The sequence below is a fragment of the Lepisma saccharinum genome, chromosome 20 (assembly GCF_977018435.1).
Source record: "Lepisma saccharinum chromosome 20, izLepSacc3.1, whole genome shotgun sequence".
NCBI lineage: Eukaryota > Metazoa > Arthropoda > Insecta > Zygentoma > Lepismatidae > Lepisma > Lepisma saccharinum.
This window is the reverse complement of record NC_139248.1, coordinates 69,268,973-69,285,005: the sequence shown is the minus strand read 5'-3', so window position 1 is coordinate 69,285,005 and position 16,033 is coordinate 69,268,973. Positions and strand designations below refer to the sequence as shown.

Below are 16,033 nucleotides of genomic sequence, written 5' to 3'. Positions count from 1 at the left end.
ACTAAAAAAACTAAAACTAAAACTAAAAGTTAAAATATACAAAACAGTAATTTTGCCTGTAGTATTATATGGATGTGAAACTTGGTCCCTTACATTGAAAGAGGAACATAAATTGAGAGTATTTGAAAGTAAGATCCTTAGGAAAATCTTTGGACCTAAAAGGGATGAGGAGACAGGTGAGTGGAGAAGGTTACATAATTTAGAACTACATAATTTGTATTCATGTCCAGATATTATTAGAATAATGAAATCAAGAAGACTTAGGTGGGCAGGCCATGTGGCACGAATGGGAGAGGAAAGAGGAGTTTACAGGATTCTTGTTGGGAAACCTGATGGTAAGAGACCTGTAGGAAGGCTAAGACGAAGATGGAGGGACAACGTTGAGATGGACTAAAGGAAATCGGTAGGGATGGAAAAGAGTATATAGAACTTGCTCAAGATAGGGAAAGATGGAAGGCCTGTGTTGCTGCAGCCATGAACATTCGGGTTTAAGAAGGCTAGAGAGTTAGTTAGTAGTTAGAGTCACGTGACCTTGACCTTTGACCTTCAATATCTCAAAACACGTCATCACCAAAAATCGTGAAAAAAATGCCATACTATAAAACATATCAAAAAAACATTCTGGGACTGCAATGGGATCAGAAGATACAAAATAATATGTGTAACTATGTGACTGATAAAAGACTCATTACATGAACTATGACGAGTCAAAAGTCTTTTAACACCCGCTACAAAATGTGAAGGAGTTATTCTGGTCATGAAAGAAATAGGTTAAGCACAGGGAGATCTCTAGCCGTGTGTGTCAAGCGCAGGTCCGGCATATTGTTGACCGCCATATTGAATACAACGCAAAAAATTCAAAGGAAAGGGGGTGATGTGATATAACAAATCAGGCTAGAATTTCACGAGAAATAAAACGGCGAAGGTTTTTCCACATATTACATCGTCCACATTCCTTTGAAATTTTTGCGTTGAATTCATTATGGCGGTCAACACTATGCCGGACCTACGCTTGACACACACGGCTAGAGATCTCCCTGGGCCTAACCTATTTCTTTCATCACCAGGATAACTCCTTTACATTTTGTAGGGGTGTTTTATCGGGACTTTATAAAGTGGGGTTTCCCGACTTCTTTTACTGCTTTCATTTATTTATTTTATTTTCTAAAGAATTCGGGGGGCTGGTACCCCTCCAGCCCCCTCTGCGTACGCCAATGACTTCAATGTACAACACGAAATGTGTAGTTAAGCGTTCAAAGTAAATAAGTAAGATTCTCAAGATATAAAACAAAAGTAAAATGAACAATTTAACTTAGATCTTACAGTTTGGTAAAAACTACTATCAAAGAATTGTAGTTTCACAGCAATATAAACGGTGTGGGTACACTCTGTTATCCAAATCATTATAATTCAAACCTACAACTTGAAAGATCATGATAATTGTCTTTATTCAAATTGTCGTGAATGAGGTTCAAATATTTCACAATTGTTCCGCACTATAATTTACAGGAAAGTACATATACTCACACTTACAATTAGTTATTGAATTATAATAAAATAATAGCAATTACGACTGTGATTACATTTATAACTTTATAATTCATTCAACTACAACTACTTAACCATAATTTCTTTTTACTACCTTTTCTTCGAGTTCTTCCACAACCAAATTGTGTCATGTGGTTGCTTTAGCGGATATGAAATAACTTTTAGATTATAGTACACGCAAACAGTGGTCTTGGCTATCGTTTCTATGAGAACCATATCCTTGAAGCCTATTGCTGTGACTCTGGAACCTGTTGAGCCAAACGAAAATGACATTTTGTGACAAAAATATGCAAGTTTACACACCTCAAGAACATGTGAAGCGAAATATTTTTAGATAATGGAGCCGCAAAATGTTTTATGTTCGTTTTTTAAAGTTGCAAACTTTATTTTTTCGACATGCTGACTATAAATCCAATTACATTGTCGTTATTCAAATAAGTAATCTTTATACTTCTTTTGAATTGAAGAAATCGAAGGCAGTTGTTAAACACTTTTTGTCGATTTACAAACGTATTTCTCATTAATATATTTTTTTGGCAACAATAGCACATATCTAAAACATTACTGATTGTATAATGGACACATACCACCAGTTTCTCAAGACTGTTGTGGTTTTGGTAATTTGCACTGATGGTGTTTGATAGAACGATATTCGCTTCATGAAAAAGTTAGGGTTTACAATCCAATGGAAATTATTGTTGCAAATGTGACTTATTTATGGAGGGGTAGAGGGAATTTATCTCTATTACCAGGAGTACTTGGGTCATTCGGAGAGGAATCTCTACCCCCTGCCCCTCCAGGACAGTTGTAAGATGTATGTGGTAGCTGTGTTGGCTATTCAAGTGTGTAAACTTCACACTTTTATCAAAAGGCACTTTTGTACATCTGTTGAGCAGTAGCTTTTCTACAAGTAACTCTCCATCACGGCTATGGAGAGTTTAACTCCAATAGAAGAGTAATCTGTTAACTATTTCCTTGACTTGCACGTCCCTAAGCACCGAGTGGTCATCAGAAGAGAAGTTTCAGAACTGCGACGCAGGTGCAAGTAGCCACTACGACGGAGGAGGTGGTGAGGAGAGAGCCCTCGTTGCAGAAGTCCGTGTCGCAGCTGCACACTTCCTGCCTGGTTCCGTAGCCCGCCTTGTGGTAGCATCTTGAGGTGTTGGTGGGCACGTAGCCGCATGTCCTCACCACTCTCTCGTCAGGACCCACTGAAAGATTGATTGAAAAAATACTTTTTGGTGCATCACCACTTAGATAATTTGAATCAGTCACATTTTACAGAGGAAGTTAAAACATATACAAAACAGTAATTTTGTCTGTAGTATTATATGGATGTGAAACTTGGTCCCTTACATTAAAAGAGGAACATAATTGATTGAGTTGCTGTTTTAAGTCCACTTTATGCACAGTAAGGCATAAAGTTCTTTAGTCAAAAGAACATGATTCAACTACCAGAGCAAATAATAAATTCACATCAAAGACTCGAAAGCATACACGTGATGCCTCTCAGGGTATGGGGCAATATCTCTTCGTTGTTCAAACCAAATAAAAATCAAAGTTAAGTTTGCACTAAGAAAAAAGAAGTCTATTTTACTTGTTTGCAAACTAAATACTTACTTTTCTAACATATAATCAATGTCACTCAAATAAATTAAACTTCTTATAATTCAACTTGATCACTCTATTCCAAAAAACCGAGCCCGAACTTTTTTTTATGTCAAGACAAAAGACACTCGTAATTGCCATGGTAACAGCCCTTACAAGATAAGTATATGCAGGTTAGTCACTATCCTGACATTATCACTGATAGGTAAATTACAGAAATTAAGATTAAAGAACAATAAACATTTGTACAAGAGAAAAGATAATTAATAACAATAAATATTAGTGAAATGGGAAAGGACGTGTCAGACTGGACCTACAATTTAAAGTGAAATCCAAAAGAGGAACATAAATTAAGAGCATTTTAAAATAAGCCGGTCCCCGTGGCGGAGTGGTTGGCACATCGCGCTACCACGCCAGAGGTCCCGGGTTCGAATCCCGGCATGGGTTTTTGTGAGGGTCCATTCATCAATTAAATCACATCATCACTCATCCCCATATTCGCAAATTAGCTAAAAGTGGCACAAGAAGCGAAGTAAAATAAAGCAAATGAATCAATCAATCTAATATTTCAAAATAAAAACCTTAGGGAAATATTTGGACCGAAGAGTGATAAGGAGACAGGTCAGTGGAGAAGATTACATAATTTAGAACTGCGTAATATGTATTCATGACCAGATATTATAAGAAAAAATAAATTAAGAAGACTTAGATGAGCAGGACATGTGGCATGAATGGGAGAGGAAAGAAGAATTTTCAGGATTCTTGTTGGAAAACCTGATGATAAGAGACCAGTAGGAAGGCCAAGACGAAGATGGAGAGATAACGTTGAGATAGACCTAAAGGAAATCGGTAAGGATGGAAAAGATTGTATTCATATTACCCAGGATAATGACAGATGGAAGGCTTGTGTTGTTGCAGCCATAAACCTTCGGGTTTAAGAAGGCTAGTTTGTTAGTGACATAAAGAGAGGCCAGCCCCTTATCTTACCTGTTATACTTTAACCTTTGAATTACAGTAATTGGTCTATCAAAATATGTTAGCATGCATTACATAACTTGCCTACCCTAATCTAACCTAAATGTACCATAACTCCGGATCTCATTGGCGTGCCATTTTAAAATTTTGTACACTTATTGAGTAATAGTGTATATATGACAATTTTTTTAAAAATAATAGACTCGTTTTTGAGAAAATGGCTACCAAAATTTTCTTTACACCACGTTCAATTGTTTTTTTTACGTGTGAAGAGCCCCTCAAGGCTTTTCCAACGCCGTCTGAATCACTTCTATAGGTGCTCTGGTTGCCGAAATATTGTACTTTAAAATTAACAAGATGGTGTGGGAAAAAATGGTCAAAATCGCAGTCTGCAACACTGTAATTTCGGAAATATTACAAAAGATATAGATCTGCAACTTTGCATATTTTCTTACCTCAGGTAGCCCTTTCAGTATGCAAAATTTTAAAGGAATTAAAATATGTGAGGTTGATTTCATTGGTTGATTTCGCATGAAATGACCTTGTAAGTTTTTGTCAAGTTTTTGCTCTGTATTAATACAAATCAATTAGATTCCTACTTGCCTTCTTGTTTTACTTTATACAGTATGCACATATTTACATTGGGTAATGATCTCTTGAGAGAGAGAGATAGAGAGAGAGAGAGAGAGAGAGAGAGAGCATGCACCACTCACAATCATGTCCAGCGACTGCTTATCTTTCTTGTAACAAGAATCACTCCCCCGAAAATTTTTGGTGGCGGGACTTTTGGGGACAACATTTTTGTTGGGGGATCTCTCTGTCCTCTTGAGATTTCGCCCCCCCCCCCCCCCTGCTACATTACCTATCCAATCGCTACGTTGCTTTTTCAGCTAAATAGCCTGCATGACAGTTATTCAGAATTATTTATTGTAAAGCTCGATTCACACTCACAGAGGGGGAAATAAACAGAGAGAAGGATGTCGAATGAAAGACAGACTGAAATTGAGAGCGAATGGTAGGTGGAGAGAAGGAGGGAGAGGGAAAGGAATAAGAAATAGACGTAGGAAGAAATAAAGAGAAAGGAAGAAACAGGCGATGAAGAAAGAAAAATGTGTTAATACAGAGAAAAAGTTAAGGAGAAAAAGAACAAGGAGATAAAGAAGAACAGAAAGAGAAAAAGGACAGAAAAAGTAAAACGCAGAAAGCGAAAAAGAACAGAAATAGATAAAGAAGTACAGAGAGAGAAAAGGAGGACAAAGAGGAAAAAGACAAAGTAAAAAAGGAGGACAAAGAGAAAAAGAACAGAAAGAGGAAAAGGAGGACAAAGAGGAAAAGGAGGCCAAAGAGAAAAAGAACAGAAAGAGGACAAGGAGAGAAAGAAAAGGAGGACAAAGAGAAAAAGGATAGAAAGAGTAAAGGGACAGTAAGAGAAAAGGGGCAGAACGGGAAAAATAACAAAGAGAAAGAGGACAAATAGAAAAAGAAGCACACAAAGAGAAAAAGGACAGAAAGGGGAAAAGAGTAGTAAGAAAGAGAGAAGAAAAATAGGAGAGAAGAAGGTACAGAAACAAAGTATGAAAGGGACGAGAAACATAATAACGAAACAGAGGAGAAGTCACCCCCTTCCCAACCCCACCCCTATAGGGGTGCCAGTGGTGTCATTTTCCTTCTCTTCTTTCTTTCCCGTAATTTCGCAACCTACCTACCTAAAAAATACGATAAACAAAGGCATATTCCAATTTTATGTTTTGTCATTTTTGTTTAGGGAAAGGCACAGAGATAGAGAGAGAGAGAGAGAGAGAGGAGAGAGAGAGAGAGAGAGAGAGAGAGAGAGGGAGAGAGAAAGAGAGAGAGATTCTCATTAGCCATTACCAAGACTACATGTTTAATTAATTAATTAATTTTTAGGAACATGAATAGGCAGTATAATAAATTTCCACGTACCAGAAGAACAAATTACCTGCTATTTCTTAGACATTACTTTCACCTGAAAAACTCGCGTCCATGCCTCATCCGTTCGTTGCGCTGGAAGTACATGCAATATATTTAATATCAGTATATTTTGAAATTTTAGTCTACAGTTAGTCCTCGTATATTGGTATTAATACAAATCCGCAATAGTTATAATAAAAGAAGCGAGCGGAACTTACGGCCGTTGATTTCGAAGTCGACGTATTGCAAGATCTTCCTGCAGGGCCCCTCCCCGAACATTTCCCTCAGCTTGGCGTAGAGCTCCGTCTCCGAGCAGTTCTTCCTGTATCTCTCCGGAGGGGGGCTCTCCTCGCAACCCTCATCGTCGTAGCTGTTACACACGTAGCAGGCGTTGGGGGCGTAGACTGAAACGAATCGAAAATTACTACAGACGTACACATCTATAAGAACTTGAAATTTCTTTTAGTCTTTATCGGTAGGAGGCAGTACTTTACACTTCCTGCAACATTCCGGTTAGCCTTTGCGATTGCCATGCGAAGCGTGCAGGGAACGTTAGGTACGTGGCTCGTTCAATATATAAGTTTCCGTATGCTGTAAAAAAAATTATTTTTAAGATACATTAGAAAACTATACATACATGTGTAGGAGGATCCTTCCTCACTTCTCCACATAATCCCCATAGAGATTCAGGCATTTGTCCCACCGTTGCACCAATTTCTCCATACCCTTTGCAAGAAAATCAGGGCTCTGGCTATTGAGCACTATTCTCACATTCCGCTTCACTTCTTCATCTGTTTCGAAACGGTAACCTTGCAATTCAGACTTTAACACCGGGAAAAGATGAAATCACTCGGCGCTAAATCGGGGCTGTATGGAAGGTGGGGCAGCCGTTTCCACCCCAATTCTTCAATTTTGTGTTGTGTTTGCACTGCTGAGTGGGGCCGAGCGTCATCGTCAAAAAGAATGACACCAGCTGACAGGAGACCTGGTCGCTTATGTCGAATTGCGTTTTTCAGTTTATCCAATGTTTGACAATAACGGTCAGCATTAATTGTTCTTCCTCGTTCCAAAAAGTCCATAAGCAGAATGCCCTTAGCATCCATGCTTCTGAACTCCTTATGACGCGAGCCCGCATTTACTTTTCGCCCTTGAGCGCATGCGCCTTCACGTCTGATAACGAATCGATTGTTGTTCCTTGTAGACGAAGGGTGGCGCTTGTCAACCATGTGCTTCTTTTTAATGGCATTGCTTTATACAATATTTTATCTAAATGATCTAACGATCTAAATGAAAACAAGCTGTAAAATTGATTGATTGATTTGTGGTTGTAAGTCCACTTTACGCACAGAAAGGCTAATCGGGACTGGACCTACAGTTAAAATTGGGATCCAAACCACTGTTCCATGTGCCTCCACCGGGTATCGAATCCGTGACCCCTTGATCACAAAGAGACCATGTTACCATCGAGAAGGCACAAAAGTTGTAAATGAGAGAATACATTGGCGTCCCGTGAAATTATTTGCGCCCTATTAAATCAATATTGATTTCAGCCTTCAAAAAAATTGGAACCAAAAATTGTTTTGCTCGCTTCGCTCGCATTGGCGGAGAAATAAGCCTTGTCTTAATTGGTGTTGTCTTAAATGCATGAACTATTGTTTTGAGGAAAGGGAGCATGCACTTGAGAGACAATTTATGTAATTTTTGCTGTTGGTTTATTGTGAGATGGATGAATTGGTTGTGTAATGTATTTAAATAACATATGTTGTATATAATATGAATATGTACACAATTTAGTGTCCACGTCGCTCCATGTTGCATATATGTGAAACATATATCGTGCATGAAAGTTATACCTAAAGTTACACGTACATGTTAATGTAAAAAAGAATTATATTTGGAATGCATTTATCAAGCATTTTCTGTCTTTGAAAAATAGTTTGTGTGCTTGTTTTCCATTATTAGTGTGGAACTGAACGTGCTGAAAAAATAATTGAAATCGTTTGTTCGAAAACAAATGCTTTAGCACCAACGTCTACCCCTTTTTGCATAATTTACGAGGATAATAACGTCTTTGATACTACCACTACTACTACTAATAATAACAACAATGTTGGTTCCGAGTTCGAATCCCAGCTTGGACATGGATGTTTGTGAGTGTTCATTCATCAATTTCATGATATCATCATCACTCATCCCCATCTTCGCAAATTATCCTAAAGTGACAGAAGAAGCGAAGTAAGGAAAAGCACATCAATAATAACAATAACAAGAATAATAATAATGTTATAATAATAACACTATTATTATTAGCTTTATGATTATTAAAGTTAAAATAATTATTATTATTAGCATTATTATTATTAAAATTATTCTTATTATTATTGGTAAGATTATCCTGGTACTTGCCCCCCCCAGACAAAAATTCTTGGTTGCGCCTCTGGCGGAGAATGTCTTTATGGCAGTGACCCTCTGTTGCCGCATTTACCTACAATTAGGCCTAGTGCTTGGGCAAGAAGCGGCAACAATAAAATCCCTCCTCCCCGTAGCAGCCAACAGGGAAACAGGAATTTGTCAAAGAAACCGTTCTGGGCTGTGATTGCACCGTTTCCTACGACGCCCGGACAGTAGAGGTCGCCTCTGATAGGTTATGCTACGAAAAGTACTACGGAAATATCACTGATTCTATCCTTCAGAAATGCCATAAAATATGGCATGGCACATGGACGACCGCAGGACTTTTTCGGGGGGGGGGGGGGCAAACAAGGCTGAAATGAAATTATATGTGAGAAATATATAATTATTGGTTGACTTTTATTTTCCGGGGGGGCACGGGCCTCCCTTGCCTTCCTTCCGCACGCCCATGCCATGGCATCTGAAGAGCCATAACATTTTTCATTTTACACTGTAGCATTTTGGTGATGGCATCAATGCTAAGAAAAAAGGCGTTCGTGTAAAGCGGGCCTTAGGAATATTTCTAACTTAAAAAGAGTCGGTAAATGGGAGATCCTTGACTCCACCTTACTGCTAAGCAGTGATGTGTCGTAGACTATAAGTTTACGTCTACATGCGTTATCTACACGTAATCTACGCGTAGATTACATTGGGTTGTAGTTTACATAGACTACGTAGACAATCTAAATTAATTTTCAAGGCTTTCATGAAAGGAAAGTGACATTTTCAACTATATTGGTTCCTAACGAACTGAAAAAATTCAGTTTACAACAAAATTTTTCTTCTCTTCCATCATCAACTTTGGAAGAAGATAAATAGTATGCACAAATAACAACAGATGGCAGTCGTGAGCCAAAAGTGGTATTTTCCCCATAAAACACTACAATATTTCCTATATTGGGTTTCTTCCTAGGTGAGAAATTGTTCGAATTTGAAAGAAAGAGTATGAAAAGTTATTCTTACACATCAGCAACTGATACGCAGTATAATTTTCTTTTAATTCCATGGCGCCCTTTGCTAAGTTATCACCTTTCGCCATGTTGTTTACATAGATTACGTAATGTACGTGTATAAAATAGTCTACGTGTAGAATGTAGACTATCGTTGTTTACGCGTAGACGCACATCACTGCTTCAGAGGAGTTATTTAAACAAAATAGAAAACTTAAACACAGGCCCGTGACCATGCGACTCCCCTCCCCCCTCGAACTATGAAATATTTTAATGTTAACCCATAAAAGCCTACGAAAATAACGTTGACATTTTTTTCAGATTTTGCAAGAAATTCTGTTTTGTCCTTTCATAAATGAATGGGTTGTTAGTGGAGCGGGGCAGGGCTCCAGATGTATGCATTATTTAATAACTTTACTTTTATAACCACTGTTGCAAAGCTGCCCGATTTAGTCAGGATGTTCCATTCTTTATAATGTTTTTAAGCCCTGGGAGGAATATTTAAGAAATGTAGTCGTGATGCAAAAATGGGTCGTTTTTTTGGTTAACTGGCGTTCAGAGTTCTTCATTATATAAGAATAATTGTTAATAGGTCTAATTTAATTTATGCTATTTTCTAAACAGAATTATCGTGTGTGCTGGTGTAAGCAAATTAAAAAAAATTGAAAACATTGTTAATTTGCGAAATACCGAGCAAATATAGGGTGTTCCGTATAGGACGTCGAATTAGAAAATTAAATAAAAATAGGGAAAATATCATGAAAATAGTTATATTTCACATATATGTAAGCAGTAACATCTCCCATTTACGTATGGCCGGACCCTGTGGCCGAGTGGTTAGCACATCGCGCTGCGACGCCAAGGGTCCCTGATTCGAATCCCGCTCGGGCTTGGTTGTTTGTGAATGTCCACTCATCAATTTCATCACTCATCCCCATCTTCACAAATTAGCCAAGAGGCACAAAATGCAAAGTAAAATAAACTAAATCAAACCAAACCAAATCCATTTACGTATCACAGACAATGTCAGGCATATGTCCATATCTACTGAGTCGGCATGCATTTATACGCTCTACAAAATTATTGATAACCCTCTCCCGATGCCTCAAATCACCCGTATGATTTCTGCCTTCAGTTCCAAAAGGGTTCGTGGTTTGTTGGCGTACACCTGTGATTTCATAAGAATCACAGGGTGTAAGATCACATGATCTTGCCGGCCATTCCTGGTCACCGTGCAAAGAGATCACTCGTTGCGGGAATTTTTCATGGAGTTCCATATCGTAACCACAACAAACGAGTCAAAACAATTGAGGCTACATAAATCGGCATGACAACAGATACCAACATTGGTAAGAACAGGCCTGCCAACCTCGAAACAAAACAATAGCACTCGATTCAAATTCGGCGTCCTATAAGCAAAAGAAATTACTTCTGAGAATTGAATGTAAACAATAAGCATATGTTGATTGATTGATTCATTTGCTTTATTTTACTTCGCTCTTTTTGCCACTTTTGGGTAATTTGCGAATAATGGAACATCCATGCCTAGGCCGGGATTCGAACCCGGGACCCCTGGCGTCGTAGCCCGATGTGCTAAACACTCTGCCACGGAGGCCGGCAATATGCATATGTACGCCGTGATATATTGTAATATAGGAGGACGCCCATTTAGTCCTAGGTTCAATTTTACAGGGCCGGGAGAGGTTCTTGCGTATGTTTGGACTTGCAGCCCGAGCTGGCAACCTGTAAAGATGGCATTTCGTTCGGGATTAGAGTTCGACTGCAATAACAGGAAATGGCGCTCACTACAGTGGCGGTTATACTGAACGCAACTCCAATTGGCGGTTGACCTTGATGGCTATTTCTGGCGCGTCCTGTCCCCCAATCATTTTCGGGGGCGTGTGGTCAAATGGGTGTCAACAAACTCAGTTGCGAAGTAAAAGCTGAAGGGATCACATCGCTCTCCCGAAGCAACGTTGCCATGCGTACTTCTGTTTTTACCAGTTGTCTGTGTCTGTCTGCATTTCGACCTGTGGGTGGTCCTTCCGGAAACATCATCGTGCAGAACCACGTGTGTCTTTGAACACGCCGATTCCTGGTGCTGACCGAGAAAACTCTTTCTCGCTTTACAGTACGTTTGGCAACATGTGGTATACCCAACGCTCAATTGTTTCGTCCCGCGAACAACGTTCGGTACCTTGTGACTCGATAATGCCCGATCTCAGTCGAAGAAAATTCAACTGATTGCTGATTCGCTGTTTCCCAGCCGCCAGTTCCAGCTGCGTTCACTATAGCGATCTAACCGGGGTTGCGTTGCTTCCGGCCGCCAAATTTGGAGGTTGGCGGACGGGCACAACGGCCAATTTAGTCTGTGCAGCAATTTTCACTAACAAGTATTTTCAAGTGGAAATATTCTGATTAATTGAGATATTTGTGTGTCCTAAATGGAACATACCAATGAAATTCAGCACTTACCAAATTAATGTAGTGATATTGTCCAAAGGAAACTCAAAGACACCTGTAGATGCAGTCCTTGTCAACTACAAGGGTTGGATAAAAAGTAATGGCAACACTGGTATAATTGGTACTTGACTGTATTGCAGAGGAGCACGTGTTACATTCCTTCAAAGTAATCGCCCCTCATCTCTACGACCTTCTGTCACACGTATGGAAGGCGTCGTACACCGTCAGCGCGTCCATCTCTGTCGATGTCCCGCAGTGACCGCCCTATAGCACGTTATGATGGCTTCGCGCGTGTCGTAGTGCTTCCCGCCCAGTGGTTCCTTCATTTTGGCAAAAAGGTCGTAATCACACGGTCCCATACCGGTGAATACGGCGGATGTTCCAGTACCTCCCACTACCGGTTATGCAGGAGCGCCGTCACATTGTTCGCAGTGTGACACCTTGCATTGTCAAGCAGGATGATGGCGAGACGAAGGTGGTGTTGCAAGAAGGTGCAGAAGTAGGCTGCGTTGACCGTCTGCCTGAGAGACGTTGTTCTTCTTGCCTAAACATATTGTTAGGGCGCTTGCACTCTCGTCCTCTGCTTCAGAGCACTGCTGTTTTTGACTGAATAACATACAATCGCTCCCACTCACTATACTTCCTCGTCTGACATTCCTTTATCAGCCACGAAACGCTTGTGGCGCTGTGACTCAACCCTTTCACGGGACAGCAGTGTTGCCATTACTTTTTACCCAACCCTTGTAATTTAAAACAAATTTTGCATTTCATAACAACCTTAGACATAAACTAACCAATACTCTCTATGAACATTCCACAATTTATTTATTAATGTTATATTTTAAGGTACATATTAGTTAACGTAGAAAGGGGAAAAAGTAATAAAAGTGTGGATTTACTAATACAATTGTTGGGATGGGAACATCGACTGTTAGAAAACGAATTTACCGGGTTGCAGGCTCACTAAGTTTGGGAACCACGCCTACGCCCTCCCGACTTCTGCAACAAAGTCTCCGCAGTGAACACCCAAGATATTCCCATGACAGATACAGCCACAGACACTTCTGGGTTAAATCGATTCCTTGGCTTCCAATAGAACACCGTATGAAGAAGAGATCATCGGCGGAAATGGCAACAGCACAACCGGACAAGGTGATACGGTCGGTAGACCAGGAAACCTATACATCCACCGCGTCAGTGCACACCTCGCAATTAGGTCCGTATGCCGCGTTACTTAATACAAATGACCAGATTTTCTGAAACGAAAAGCAGGACATCCATGGATACGTACGGGGGGAATTGTATCTATCACTAAAAGAGCGGTAAAGTGCTTAACTTTAGATTTTTAGGACATATTTTAGGATTTTTACAGCCTATTTTAGGAGCCTATAAAAGCACACTTTTTAGAACCAAAAAATAAGAGGTCTATAATCTGCAGGGCTAGTCATTTCGGTGTGAAAACCTCCCTAAGTTAACTTACCAGTACTGACTGATTGATTGATTTGCTTTATTTTACTTCGCTGTTTGTGCTACATTTGGCTAATTTGCGAAGATGGGGATGAGTGATGATATGATGAAACTGATGAATGGACATTCACAAACATCCATGCCCAGGCCGGGATTCGAACCCGGGACCCCTGCTTACCAGTAGTGAAAACAGGTAACACAATAAAATACAATCCCATTTAGATGACCAACACTTATTCACTCTTTTGCATATTCAGTTATGTATTTGTAATGTATGTTTATGCTTTATACATACCGGTATTTTTTACTTTTCTTACAGTGTGAGCGTGTGTTTGTTTGCTCGTGTGCTTTTTTCTTATTCATTTTTGAAAAATGTTTTTAGTTTTTAAGCACTTCTCAAACAATGTAAAATCTGAAGTGAAGATGGTTTAAGTGGAAGAAAATACTTGTGCCTTAACTTCGCCATCCAAAACAAGAAATTAATAAATTAATTATCAAGCAGACTGCTAAACATTAATGTCAGAGTACTGCAAATTATACAATAACTTCTAACAGTAATTTACTTTATTCGTATTGCTAGTGTAGAACTGAGTCGTAATCATCATTAAAAGATACAGCATATTGACGTCCAATGAACGCTAAACGTAGATAAAGCGGTTTGTGGTGAACTTTGTAACCAGCCTCGAATACGAAATCGTTCTTCGTCACTGCTGACGACACAAAAGAAGCCTCGTTGTCATCAGACAATTATGCTCCCATATGCTATTTTGCATTATCTTAAAACGAAATGGAATTCTATACATTACACTCCTTCACATAATTCAGGGATTATCGACTGGGGTAAGCGTAGGTTATTCGTGGGGCACGTACACACCGCTACCCCTCCCCCGTTTCTGGCGTCCGAACTGTAATTTCACCTGTCTTCATGCTTTGAGAAACAAATTTGGGAGGGTGTGGTCATCATGAAGCTCCGCCGACTGCAACTCCTACAACTACAGGAATTTTGTAGATTCGCTACACCTACAGCTACAAAGTAGCGCGTTACTTTCGACCACTGAGAATAACTAAAAGAATGTTTATTTGATGACACAATTAGTGCAAAAGGTTGACTATACCAATGGGAGGGGTTTGGACTAGTTAACCCTCCACTGATATACGTCCATGCACCCCTCCCCCCCATACACGAAGCAATCTTGGACGCTTGGGAAAGTGTTCAAGCTCATATGAGACAAGTTTTCAAATAAATAGTTGTTTGTGTTATCTGTATGAGTCTTTTTTTTAATGGTGAAATAAATTATACTCGCATTTGTCTTGATTGTAAGCATGCAGAAGCAGTGAACGGTTCTAAATATTGACCAATTTGTTTTCGCAAAGTTTCTGTCCAAGAATTAAATCTTAAACTGCAGTGCACCTCGCATAGAACCACAGCTTTTAAATGAACGTTCAGCAGCAATGCCCCACCCCAACTGCCATGTGTGCAATACAATACGAACAATAGGGTCACAAAGCAGTGTTCTGTTCAATAACGAGCAATTTACGTCGCTATTGGACTCCCAACTCCCAAGGTCAGGAGATCATGCAAGTCTTTTCACAGTCTACCCTCGATTCGTCGGTACGAGCTTTGATGCACCGCCGGGCATAATCTGATAAGAAATTTTCAAGCTGGTATACTACAGTCGAACATTATGAATATCTTGTATCTTTCGTGCATAAGGTAGGAATACGTTCAAGATGTTGGTTTGATTCATTGATTGAGTTACTTTATTTTACTTCGCTTATTTGTGCCACTTTTGGCTAATTTGCGAAGATAGGGATGAGTGATGATATAATGAAATTGATGAATGGACACTCGGAAACATACATGCCCAGACCAGGATTCAAAACAGAGACCGCTGTCAAAATATTGGATGAAAGCTATCAGACATTGAAAAGTTCATCACATGACGATATAAAACCAGAAAACATCGTCTCGTTCTTAATTCGCAAAAGCTTCTTCACTATTAAAATGTAAAATTATAAATTTGCATCTCGCTCTTTATACATTTATAAAGTATTGTTAAGTAAGGTAAAACCTAGTAATGGTTTCTTTACACACGAATAGATTGTGGAATAAAACCAAATTACTCACTTGCTTTCATCCATATCAACAGCAACAAACTTTGTAAAAAGCTCTTGCAATAAACCATTGTGTAAGGCTGCCACCTGTTGAGGATTTTTACAACACAAGCAGCTGTGGACGGTTTCTTTGCTTCGCTTCAACCTTACGACCTCCAGATCACTGCGGGCAGTCACTCACTAATAATTTCCCTCCGTCCACTCGCATTTCCCATCTGATGTGGGACAATTCCCTTCTCTCTCTTACGAAGTCAATTGCCTGCAATTTGCTCGCGAGAGACTCCACAGGAAGTGGCTGTGTAGGCCGAGGTCCATGTATGCGACTCATGTTTCTCGAGTAGACGGCAGCGGCGGTGGAGGTGCCGTGTGGGAAAGTGAACAGTGGCGGAGCGTGTGCAGGCATCGGCGGGCTGCTAAATTTTACAGATTGCGCTGTGTATTTGCAGGGTCGTTGGAATAACCTCAAATCTATGGGTACTAGACATCTAGATTTCGTCGGGACAGTCATTTCTTTGTAATCTCTG

The 16,033-nt window shown here is 39.6% G+C and overlaps 1 protein-coding gene across 1 annotated transcript; it reads right to left on the bottom strand.

The window, feature by feature from the left end:
• Window positions 1–1,415: 1,415 nt before the first annotated feature.
• Window positions 1,416–15,786, bottom strand: LOC146003685 (uncharacterized). Its single transcript, XM_083142046.1, has 3 exons — window positions 15,523–15,786; window positions 6,282–6,467; window positions 1,416–2,759 (listed from the first exon to the last, which is right to left on the bottom strand). Exons 1-3 carry the CDS (start codon window positions 15,578–15,580, stop codon window positions 2,557–2,559), a joined length of 447 nt encoding a protein of 148 aa, XP_082998172.1. The 5' UTR covers window positions 15,581–15,786; the 3' UTR covers window positions 1,416–2,556.
• Between the last annotated feature and the right edge of the window lie 247 nt (window positions 15,787–16,033).

Coding starts and splice junctions, on each gene's coding strand:
- LOC146003685 (XM_083142046.1), bottom strand. CDS start 15,580: ATGGTTTATTGCAAGAGCTTTTTACAAAGTTTGTTGCTGTTGATATGG. Junction 6,468..15,522: donor GTTGATATGGATGAAAGCAA/GTGAGTAATTTG, acceptor GATTCGTTTCAG/TCTACGCCCCCAACGCCTGC. Junction 2,760..6,281: donor CGACTTCGAAATCAACGGCC/GTAAGTTCCGCT, acceptor TCAATCTTTCAG/TGGGTCCTGACGAGAGAGTG.